This window comes from Eptatretus burgeri, chromosome 2 (genome assembly GCF_056783735.1).
Source record: "Eptatretus burgeri isolate ZD-2024b chromosome 2, Ebu_testis_v1, whole genome shotgun sequence".
Lineage (NCBI taxonomy): Eukaryota > Metazoa > Chordata > Myxini > Myxiniformes > Myxinidae > Eptatretus > Eptatretus burgeri.
The window spans coordinates 132,575,482-132,587,792 of NC_140962.1; the positions used below are offsets into that span (position 1 = coordinate 132,575,482).

Below are 12,311 nucleotides of genomic sequence, written 5' to 3' on the forward strand. Positions count from 1 at the left end.
GGTCGATGCACAAATATGCCCATTATTTGTTTTCGCAACGGTTCCGGCAGAGCAGACCAGATATTCATCTTACCTGAGGGTATAACTCACATGAAAAAAAACATGAACAAAAAGTGTAGGAAGCCATGCCAGGTCCTCACAAATTTGGGGTGCCTGGATCCTGGACTATTTCAATACAATTTTCCAAGCTTAGGAAAAGGAAGTCTCATAAAAAATTAAAAAAAAAAAAAAACACAAAAGAGGTCGCTTTGGCCTTCAAACAGTAATGGGTGATGTACTCAGTGATAAAACACTTTTAATGAAGAAAATTAAGACAACTGAAAGTTTATTGATATATTTAATGGGAAGAACAGCTGCTTTGAGCCCTTCTTCCAAGTTTGAGGGCTCTGAAGGATTCAAGCTCAAAATAGAGTCACCTCTTCCACGGTGGTTAACATACCTCTCAAAGTTTATCGTCCTTCTCTCATATGCAGCACATGGCTGTTGAAATAATAATTTCCACGGGGCGCAGCTGTGTTGCCGATGCAGTGCCAAACTTCCCAACCCACTCCTGTAGGTTACAACAGGAATTTAGAATTTGTTCTGCGTGCCAGCGATAGCTCTCCTACTCTTCATGGAGAACACCGTGGGATCTTTGATGTCCACCAACTAATGCCAGAAGACAGGACACCCAGTTTAATGTCCATCAAAGGGATGGCACACGCACCGATGAATCACCCTGCCTGTGAAACACCAGTATGACAGTTTATAGCTGAGTTGGGATTCATCCTTATTTTTCCACGACGCGCACCGACTCGTCTTTATAAAGACTGGTTTTGCACACTCTGGTCTTCACCCCCTCTGAGAGAGCATATTTGACATGGCTGAGATCGTCCCTGATGAAGACCCCCCCCCCCCATGTGGCTGAAAAACTTACTTCCTGAACCTTTAATCACTCTCGACAAACCCTCGAGTCAGATGCACTCCTGCCATTTACACACTAGGAAGGATTCAATCAACTGCAAACTGTCTTTCAATCATACATTGTAATTCTTTAAAAAAAAAAAAAAAAAAAACTCCAAAACTTCAGAACATTTCAAATGAACTTGTATTATAGTCATATGAGGAGCGAATGATACTTGAAGAGCGCAAACAACACAGGAAGTCATGAAGGCCGAGTGATGCACCTTCTTCATTCAAACAAAGACCAGTCAGCTTCGTCCAGTAATTGCCACAGTGAATCTAAAATAATACCACAAATGTGGGAACAGCAGTAATTTGCACTTTTTCCGTTTTAGTGACGACGACTTAGTACGCACGTTGCGATACGTTTTTAGACCGACTCCAATTCTAAACTCTACATTCTAATCTGCACAGACAGCTGCAGCATGGATTTTAAAAGAAAAGCATTTTCCAAGCTGAGAAATCAACATCATAATTCAAACGTCCTGCACCCCCTCCGCTCCCCCTCCACAATCCAAATAACAAAATTATTTACACACAGGAGGTAGTTACCATCTTGACAGATCTAACCAGAACTTTAAATCGATAGAAATTGTAAAGAAAACGCATTCGATACTGAAAACTATGAACTTGTCCTATAAATATTATTTTACATTTAAAATATTATATCGTGACCATCAATAAACAACTCAACTGCAACTTTCCTTTAAACGCCTTAAATAGCAAATGGCTGCAGCATTTACATTTTACACAACCTCGGAGGAAGTTTCCATACGTACATTAGGTCGGTGGTGAAGTATTTACACAGGGATGAGACAGGTGTTCCATTAGCTCCCTATCAACGCGTCGAACGATTTTCAAATGCAGGAAACGGCAAATATCATTACAGCAGCCGAGGTTCGTCCGCTTGAAATATGGCAGAGTTGAAATGTCACGAAGGGACCAGGTGCTCTTGTGTGTTCGTGGTGAATGACAGGCGGCCAATGCGGTTCACTTGTGGCGGTTTCCGCGGCGCTTCATGGCGGCCGTGCACTGGGGGCAGTACCATTTCCCCTTTGGGGCTTCTTTGAGACCGACGCAGCCGTAGTGGAACCACTCGATGGGACACTATGTGGAGGTGGACAAAAAAGCCAAGTTGATCATAAAACCAATCGCACCTCCTCACAGTTTCTACATCTGCCCTCCCCCATCCCCCCAAGTAAAGTTTGCTTTCCATACAATTACTCATTTCTATATTTAAATGTGACATGATTTAACTGTGCAAACAGAAGAGGTGTGTTTGTACACTAACGATCAAAACAGAGCATGGGATTGGCTGAATCCACAGGTATCTACTCACATCTTGATTGTCACAGCCAACCATCTCCCCATATGAAACCTGGAAAACAACAGAGTATTTCCTTAATGCTCGAGTGTGGGCATTTGGGGTGTTGAAAAATCATGAAGAATAATAAATCCATTTGTTTAGTTTTATTGCCTTTGTGCTCAGAATGATATATGATTTACCCCCCCCCCCCGTACCGCTTGTTGAAGAATAATTTTTCCATTATTTAATTTGTGATTTAATTTTTCTCCAAATTTTAATTGCATATTTTTTCAAATTATTTATACTTTATTCGATATCAGGTATTAAATTTTGGAATTATTTAAATTTTTCAATTTTTAATTATTTATTTTTTCAAATATAAATTTTTCTAATTTTAATTGGAATTTTTTTTCAACTTTCAATGAAACAATTTAAACTTTTCTCTAATTTGCCAGGCAACTGAAAAAAAAATAAAGAAAGAAAATACTTGAGTTACGAAACTTGAAACGGAATCTATCCGATGATCATCTGCAATGTCTAAAACTTTGAAAGCCATGCTACAAGTAAGAGGATTGGGTTCGGTATGGTTAATGTGGGTAGATAAGATTGTGAGTGAAGAATGGGGGGGGGGGGGTTACATGAAAAAGAAGTGCAACCACCTGCTTGAAACCATGGAAGGAATATTCCAACTGAGGCATCTCTGGAAGGCAGTTGCACAAATGGAAGAAAATAGGAACAGAATAGTTAGATGTGCAGACAACCTGTATTTCAAGAGTTTAACCAGGAGTTTACTGGAAGAACATGTGCATCCTGGAGGAGCTGGGCAGGGTCAGAGGATAGAGGGAACAGAAGGCACTAGACCCGAAGAGAGGTGGTATAAAACAGAGGCCGCCGACCTGTCTGCAATATGACAGAAAGTGATCTTGTCCTTTGGCATGTGGAGTCCGGCGTTTAGAGCCCGGCGGTGTTTGGAGTCAAACAGGCTACAAAATTCAAAAGTCAAGCTGGCTAAAAAAATAAGTGAAGTAGGTAGAGTAAATATGACTAATAATGGCTCAAAGTGATTACCTGGTTACAAATGCAGTAGCGAGGTTCATTGGGATCATACGTCCAATCCACTTGCTCTGTGATCTCAGACTCAGGCACGACCGTATCTCCAGCTGGCAACTCTTGAATGAGCACGGCTGAGTGTTGCACGCTGCTCTTGGAACTCCTGCAGATGCAAGATAAGTGATGAAGTATAGATGGATGGATTTATGGTTATAAACAGGCTTCCAAAATAAAACAAGGACAAATGTGTCCAAGAGCAGCGTCCTAAAGGTTTTGTCGGCTAAAAAAAACAAACAATAACAACTTCCCATATTTCGTCACGTGCCTTGATTAAGCCAATCGTGAGACCCGTCATAATGTATTTACGAAATTACAATACGATAAATGGAGTAATCTTTAAATAGTAACGTGAACTTTTCGAAACTTTAAAGCAAATGTCCGAATATATTTAAAAGTTCATGATAGACACTCTCAAAAGGCAACGTCAATGCGAGGATGTGTACATGTGCTTAGTATTGAAGGAGATCCAGATCTTGTATATACAAGAGCCGAGAAGAAGAAGAGGAAGAGGAAGAAGAAGAGGAAGAAGAAGAGGAAGAGGAAGAAGAAGAAGAAGAGGAGGAAGAAGAGGAGGAAGAAGAAGAGGAAGAAGAAGAGGAGGAAGAAGAAGAGGAAGAAGAAGAACAAGAAGAAGAACAAGAAGAAGAACAAGAAGAAGAGGAAGAAGAAGAGGAAGAACAACAACAACAACAACAACAACAACAACAACAACAACAACAACAACAACAACAACAACAACAACAACGAGCTCTCTGAGCAGCGTTCGCAACGCGAGACGCTGCTAAAAAATAAAAAAAAATTATCGCTTCATACCAAATGCAAGTCTGACTGAGTACTCGGATGCAAGACTGATAATTTTTATTATATTTCATATAATTTTTAGCCCTCATGCTTGAAAGCTAAAAATACAAAAATAAGAATTAAAATAAAAAAAAATTTAAAGGAAAGAAAGCTATCCAACATAGCTACTCTGAGCAGGTGCAATGTTCTCCATTTTCACAAATCTCACTGTCCTTTGTGTGGCCCTTGACCAGAGCATTAAATTTGCATTTACAAATCAGATATGGACAATACAAACTAGAACGACACTCAGTGGCGTGTATACCTCCACAAAGCTGAACAGTTTATGTTTTGGAACCCACTGAGGCCGGATCTGGATCCGTACCTCAACAATGACAATCGAATCGGCTTCTTCTTCTTACCTTTCACCAAGTCATCCACCCAGTTTTGTCACAACTCATCCACACCCTTTGAGATATCGTGCTACATATCAGTTTTTGGCCGTATCTCTTAATGGTGAAGAATCACTTCAAAAATTCTCGTAGTCGGATCTGGATCTTCACCAAAATCTTATCAATTTGTGCTTGTCACACCTGTCCACAAAATTTCGTCCAAATACATTCACAACCTTTTGAGATATCCTGTTCCCAGACAAACAAAGACAACCAGTCAGGGGTGAATACATAACCTCTGTCCACCTTCAGTGGCAACAAAACATGTATCGAGGAAAGGGGGCAGGGGGAGACGATACAAAATATAAATTGCAAGTTTCGTCCATGACATCAGAATGGATCAAAATGTGTACTCTTGTCAAAATCTGCTGATTGGAGGGAGGGGGCGCGGTCCACTTTGCTGTGCCACCTTATATGTCAGGCTGCTCGAGTTCCTCTAACTTTACATGTCGCGAAAGCAATTATAAAGCTTGATCAGTAGCATATCCAAATGTAAGTCAATCAGTGGCATTGCCCATTCAGTCCACAGATGCTTGGCTGGTGGCTTGAACTATTGGCAGGCCCACCATGTCACTCCCAATGTGTTCCATTGTTGAGCTTCCATACACTTGATGGCGAATTTTACATCACCACTCTTTTTGTTTCCCAAATCTGTACCGTGGTGGCTGGGTGGCAAAGATAAGCTTTGAAAGTCAAGCTAAATTCTACCTCGTTTCCTTTTTGTGCCTTTTATAGATATCCGCAATTTGCTGCACGAGTTAAACTGTGCCCTCACCGAACTCAGAACAGCTATCGTGATGGTTCAGGGAGCATCGCGACATGATGGTCGGAATTTCTTCACACAAGGCAGTAACTTGTAATATGGTCCCGGTATGAGCAAAAAATGGCCCATTCTATTCATAAAGCACCATTCGATCATTAACATCCATTGGTGAATGTGAACAGAAGGGACAGCTGGGTTAAAATTCCTCAAAAATAATTGCATAATGCACTGAAATGACCTGCAGGCAATGCATCATGTCGAGCAGTTTGCAGTGCGATTCTATCCCATTAGGAATAGATGACAAATGAGACAAATCAAAGATGGACACCTTAACTTTGACATATTTTGTCGACCTATGAAACAACTCGAGTCAAGGGCAACTAACTGGGGATGCGTCTCTGCGGTTATTGCTTACAATATCCTCCCGTCCCCCCAAGCAAGTCGGCGGCCAAATCTTCCCTGATATCCAGATTCATCAGGGCAACATGGGCACAGTCAGAGTGCCAATCAGTCCCATTGGACTGGCTTACTCCCTTTTGTCTCGATGTCATTCTATCTAATGGCTTTGGCTTTACAAAGGTGGGGGGGGGGGGTACACCATCGTGGATGTACGGTGATCTCTGAGTCACTCCTAAAAGACTGATCGGCTGTCTTCGTGCTGTGGGACTGTTTGAGAGACTGTCTGGGGTTATACAGTGCAACAAACTGAAAGTCTAGGTCCTCCAGGAGGAACAGGAATGGGATGGACCGATGAAAGGATGGAGACTATGCTAAACTTTTATGGAAAGAGTCTTTGTTTGAATCTCTGATCATGCTTTGGTGACCAAGTGGGTGATGACACTGCATTGGTGTTTTCATGACATTCATATTTAAGTCCGAATGTCTCATTTGAGTCCGAGTCTTATCTTTAATACAATGGACCACTCGGTTCATAGAGTTAAAGACAAATTAGAGAATTAGTAGCCTTCACAGAGTTATTATGCACGAGATACCCACAATAAATACACACACCCTGACCAAGTCCTTCTTGCCCAGTTGCTCAGTTTGGTCGGAGAGCCAGCTCAAGGAAGAGTCTGGGTAGTTCCATATTCTTTCTATTTCCCAATGATGGAGTTCACTGTGCGCTTGAGGACTTTCAACACTCAATAAATTGTTTTATCCCTTCCCCAGATCGATGCCTCCTCACAATTATATCTCGGAGTCCTATGGACAGTTCCTTGGAACTGAGCTCAATTTGGAATGTCATAGCAAAGGGGTTGAATGCTTATTGATGCAAAAAACATTTCAGCTTTTCATTTTCAATGAACTTGTAAAAATTTTTTTTTAATGTTTTCACTTTGTCATAATGGGGTGTTTTGTGTAGGTCAGTGACAACAACATTAAAAAAAAATAATCCATTCTAAATTCAGGCTGAAACAAGGGGTGTGAATACTTTCTGAAGACACTGTGTGTTCAGCGCACACAGTCTCTCAGGTAAAACTAGAGGGGGAGCACTCGGGAGAGTGCAAAACCTCCGCCGCCAATACTGCTGGGTCACTCAAGTGAACCTTGTATCTTCATTAAATATGATGTCAACAGTGCTGACAGAGTTATAGTTCTTTTCTCCAACATTGTTTTTTTGGGGGGAGGGGGTTGGAAATCACTTAAAACGTGTAAAAATGCAAGAAAAAAAATTCTTTTTTTGGGGGGGGTTGGAAATCACTTAAAACATGTAGAAATGCAAAAAAAACAATTCTTTTTTTTGGGGGGGTAAAAAAAAAAATTTTGGGGGGGGGGGGGTTGGAAATCATTTAAAACATGTAGAAATGCAAAAAAAAAATTTTCTCTAACAATTTTTTGAGGGGGGGGGACCAAGTCCAAAATTTAATGGCATGATTGTTGGATCATACCTAACCCCCCACCAAGTTTCGTCGAAATCCGTCGAGGAGTTTTTCCGTAATACTGTTCACAAACAAACAAACAAACAAACAAACAAACAGAAAGGGGGTGAAAACAGTAACCTCCATCCATCTTCGAAGATGGCGGAGGTTAACAAACCAAGAACACAAAACAAATCAATATTAATCTGGATGTGCTACTGTGCCGATTCCACTTCTCCCCTCCTTGGATGTAGCAAGGAGAACAACCCCTTCAGATGCGGCAATATCTCGATTGTCATGGAGTAAAAAATTTTGTTTTTCTTTTGCATGTCAACAGCAAGCCTGACACGTGCAAGGAAAGAGAAGCACAAAGCCCTGAATAGGACTCACTTGTTTTTGCGTCCACGTGAATCAGTCGAGCCGACCGCAGAACCGGTACCACTTGCCAGCACGGTTATGCCACTTATCGTGGTACCATCACGTGGCAACCCAATCTCACGCTCCAGTGCCTCGCATGTAGCTTTGAGGCTTGATGTCCGGCGACCCTCCTTCATCTGCGCGTGACATTCCGGGTCAACCTAAGAATCTCCGGGGTTTCGCAACAACTCAAAATCGAAAAGGAATGGAAGCTCAGAGCAAATAGACAATCACCGTCATATTGAATGGTTTATGTCCATCACGCACGCATGCACGCACGCACGCACGCACGCACGCGCGCGCGCACGCACGCACGCACGCACGCGCGCACGCACGCACACACACACACACACACACACACACACACACACACACACACACACACACACACACACACACACACACACACACACACACACACACACACACACACACACACACCTGGGCAGTTGCCTGGACTGCATGTGCAGCTGCCATAGACAACGTGTTGGCACCGAAACCCGCCAGACCATACGAAGCAAGTGGTTGTGCTGCTGCCATAGGATATGGGGCCCCAATCATTGCTGGGGCAATGGCACCACCACGGTAGCCTGGAAAGGAGGAGACCAGATGAGTTACAAGAAATGTTGAAGCACCGACAAATCACTGAAAAGCAAATTACAAAAACCTTTAGGAACATGAGCAAAATTAAATTAAGTTAAATTCAAACATACATCCCAATTAACACCCCCAACCCCACCACTCTCTTCCCTAAAAAGGCCATTCAAGGGATTTTAAAAGGAAATCAATATTCCAAGTTTGTGGCTTACCAGCAATATTCTCCTTGCTCGCATCTGCAGTGCCAGTCAGGGTAGACAGCAAAACATCTGACTTGAACTTCTTCTCTGGATGCTCAGACATGATGTAGCTTGCTGGATTAGATACCATCTTTCGTTCTACAGCGGCAAGGAGATACCAGGTGAAATGGTTGTATTCTACGACGGTAGGTTGAACAAACAGTAGCCATTCCACCAAAGAAAATACCATGCATCACTTCACTGACCAATGACTGGCAGGTCATCCTCTTGGCTGTCTAACCTGGGTTTGAATCCAGCCCACAGCTATAAACTGTCATCCTGCTGCTTCACAGGCAGGGTGATTCATCAATCTGTGTCCTCGGATGAATAATAAACGGGCGTCCCATCTGCTGGCACGACTTGGTGGACGTTAAAAATCCCATGGTGTTCTTCAAGAAAAGTCGGCGAGTTATCACCGGCACCATGAACAAATTCCAAATGCCTGCCCTAACTTACAGGGTGCACTGAAACAGCAGCACAGCCATGCCGCACAGAAATGGGAACGCATCCCATGCAGTTTAACTTTCACCAATGCATTCCGAGGTCATCCTTGGGCGTGTAATCGAATACACTAACCAGTGCATTTTCAGCTGTTTCTTGGATGCAAAACCCCTGCCACAAAGCTATCCTTTCGAGTCTGAAGTCAAAATTCAGCTCGTACCAACTCGTAGATGTGAGATTTTTCAATTGTTTTGCGAACTTCCGAACCTACCCACTCATGACAATAGTGGCTGTAAGCTCCATTACGGGAATCACCGCTGGTGCTCGAAGGGTGTTAAACGAGTGATAGATTGCCAAAATACCGACCCTTACAGTCCTTATCCCAATGATCCGATCAGACACGGTCAAACAAAGGACTTAAAATCCCACTTTTGCCTTTCGGAAAAGAACAAACCCCACGCTGATCTCCTTGGGACACCTGATATATCCCAAGAGCATCAATTTATTATCCCCAGCCCGCAATATCAGCGGGATACAAAACGTAAACTGTTCAGCCTGGCGGAGGTATGCGCTCCTACCGAGTGACGCTTTAATTTTGAATTTGTTATACTTGAGTATACAAAATAAATGCCTTTCAGAATTGTGCCCAATTAACCATCTGGGAACTCTGATCAGATGAGTGTTTTTAGGGGGGAGGGAGCTCCGGACCTGAACAAAAATTGATATCAGGTCATTCCTGGTGGAACTTTTTGCCATCTTTCAACTTTGTTTCACGTGAGAAGCGTGGAGATTTGTGATGGCGCGTCATCGACTTCGCTGCAGTTCGGGTTACCGGCAACTCTGTTATACTCTGGGGAAAACCGTGGCGTCTGTTTCGTTCAAGGTGTTAATGACCTCAGGAGAGTTTGTGAATGGTACTTTATGAGTATATCAGATCTATGAATTCCACTGAACAGGAAGGGTGGTCACCTGCTTTTAGTTCCCAAAGTTTTCTTGACTATTGTGCTGTGCTGAGTGTTAGAAGCAGTGTTGTGCAACATGTTAATTCACTTGTTTGCTAAATAACATAGTTCAACAATCCCATCTTGTGTCAACCTTATTAGGTCTCACTTTTCAACATTCCAGATCCTCCATAAACTCATTACATTTCAAATCCTCATTTATTTTCCCCAAACAGGAAGATAAGAGATCATATTCACTAAATGGCTAAATTATTTCCAATGAAAGATGAGAGAGCTCCCTCCCCCCTAAAAACATTCATCAGATCAGAGTTCCCAGATGGTAAATTGGGCACAATTCTGAAAGGCATTTATTTTGTATACTCAAGTATAACAAATTCAAAATTAAACGAGAGCGTCACTCGGTAGGAGCGCATACGTCCGCCAGGCTGAACAGTTTACGTTTTGTATCCCACTGATATTGCGGGTCTGCATCCGGACCTGAACCAAAATCGAATCGCCTTGTTCTTGTCACCTACCCAGCTCATCCACAAAGTTTACTCATCATCCGTCCACAATTTTTACATGTTATTTGGACCCACCTCTCACTGCCGAGGAATCACTTTAAAAAAAATTTAAATTATCATATCCGGATTCGGATCTTCACTAAAATCGAATTAATTTCTCCTCATCGCACTCCAATCATGTCCACCAAGTTTCGTCCGAATCCATCAATAACTTTTTGAGATATTGTGATATATATCATTTTTGGGCCGATCACTCAATGGTGAAGAATCAGTTTAAAAAATTCACGGAACTTAAATCATGGACAAACCCATGGGATTTTGGCATCCCTTGGGAGTGGGGGAGGGGAGGAGAAGGGGACATTCTTTATCCTCAGTTGCCTCACAGAAAGACTGCGGTGAGAAAGGAGATGTCACAATATGGTGGCATCAGTACCCAGAGTGGCTGTGGAAGTGAAATCACTTGCTCCAAAGAATATGCCTTGCCAGTATTAGATGTCCACTCAATGCTATGTTTTGATCTCAACTAAAAGGTCACGTGAAAAACATTAAAGGAAGAGAGACAGAGAGGAAGAGATAGAGGAAAAGAGACAGAAAGAAACAGAAGAGATAAAATATCAGATTCTTAAAACTCGACTTATGATCTGCAAAATGATTTTCAAAGGGCACATGACCTCTGACCTGTTGAAGCCAAAATGGAATCAGTTCATCTTCATATTACACTTCACACCTGTGCCAAATTTGGTTGAAATCCCTTCTATGCTTACAAGTTATTGTGGTAGCAAGGAAGTTCAATTAAAAGGTCACATGACCATTGACCTTTAACCTTTTGACCCAAAAAACCAAATCGGTTCATCTTTGCATTCTTGTATACATGTGCTTGTCCCAAGTTTGGTCAAAATTCCTTCAGCAGTTAACAAGTTATCACGATAACGAAAATCTGCTCGGCACGCAAGCACGAACAGGCAACCCAAAAACATAATGCCTTGCTCCGGCACCTTCGGTTGCTCAGGAATAGAAACCCTCTGGATTCTACTTTGTATGCTAAAACATTCCCAACTTCAAAAAACAAAGACCACGTGCACAACTTGTGTGAAATGCGATGACAGGAAGACAAAGCGAAGGCCCGGCACTCACTTTCTGGGCGGGAGTGAGAATGTGGGTGTTGGTTGTTCATCGAAGCGGGAGGATTGTCCAGTTCCAATGAACCTGCGTGACAAAGCACTCTCTCAGCCATGCAGTCTCGCATGCTCCACAAACAATTCCACAGGAATAAGAGGAAATGCCCAATTCAAATGTGAAATCACTTCCTTTTGCAGATCATAGTGGTATATTGCTTTAAAAACAAAAACTGTAAAGAAAGGCGTAGCTCATGGGGGAGTGTGGTGACAGAAGGTACGATGCAATGAACAGATGGTGTTGCAAGCAGAACAGGTGGACACAACAATGAACAGGAAGAGGAGACAGAGAAACTTGAAAATGGAAGGGGAAGGTTAACGGGGGTACAAACACAAAACACACCATGGGCTGGGATGGATTCTTTAAAAGTTTGTTTCCTAGCTGCACACAATCACTCCTAAAAGGCAAAATAAAAGGACTGAAGATGTTGGAAATTGCTGATGCGTACGGCGTTCGAGTATTTCTGTGATGCCCGCATTATCGGCCTCCAGCTCCATCTTGAACTTGGCCAGCTCCTGGTCAAGCTTGCGCAAGTGTCTGTCAACCTGGAATGCAACGGACTTTCAGCGATCAACTGTGCCAGTGAAACTTATTGGACTTGACAAAGGTTCTTAGATTGTAGCAACTGCTGCAGGTCAGTTTGAGAGGGAAAAAAACAAAGTAAAAAATAAAAATAAAAAAGTGAAACTTTGCAGTTTCGCATTCTCACCATCTTATCCAATCATTACCTTCACAGACAGCAAAGTGATGCAAACATTGAGAAA

General features: G+C 42.4%; 1 protein-coding gene and 1 long non-coding RNA gene across 3 annotated transcripts in view; one reads left to right on the forward strand and one right to left on the reverse strand.

Annotated features, from left to right (window-relative positions):
- Positions 1-12,311, forward strand: part of LOC147033175 (uncharacterized) — a 388,661-nt gene that overhangs the window by 274,348 nt on the left and 102,002 nt on the right. The window lies entirely within an intron of this gene.
- ING3 (inhibitor of growth family member 3) overlaps positions 1-12,311 on the reverse strand; it is a 41,245-nt gene that overhangs the window by 6,062 nt on the left and 22,872 nt on the right. Inside the window, exons 5-12 of one of the 2 annotated variants that reach the window (XR_015055458.1) lie at positions 11,996-12,092; positions 11,506-11,577; positions 8,439-8,564; positions 8,071-8,219; positions 7,603-7,766; positions 3,317-3,461; positions 2,282-2,320; positions 1,722-2,049 (exon numbers count right to left, since the gene is read on the reverse strand). Coding sequence is in view for 1 of the 2 variants with exons in the window: in XM_085871307.1 (XP_085727433.1) it covers positions 1,933-2,049; positions 2,282-2,320; positions 3,317-3,461; positions 7,603-7,766; positions 8,071-8,219; positions 8,439-8,564; positions 11,506-11,577; positions 11,996-12,092 (909 nt within the window). In the remaining variant the exon portion in view is untranslated. Of the gene's footprint in view, positions 1-1,069; positions 2,050-2,281; positions 2,321-3,316; positions 3,462-7,602; positions 7,767-8,070; positions 8,220-8,438; positions 8,565-11,505; positions 11,578-11,995; positions 12,093-12,311 lie in introns of those variants that run through there. The other variant, XM_085871307.1, reaches the window with a different exon arrangement.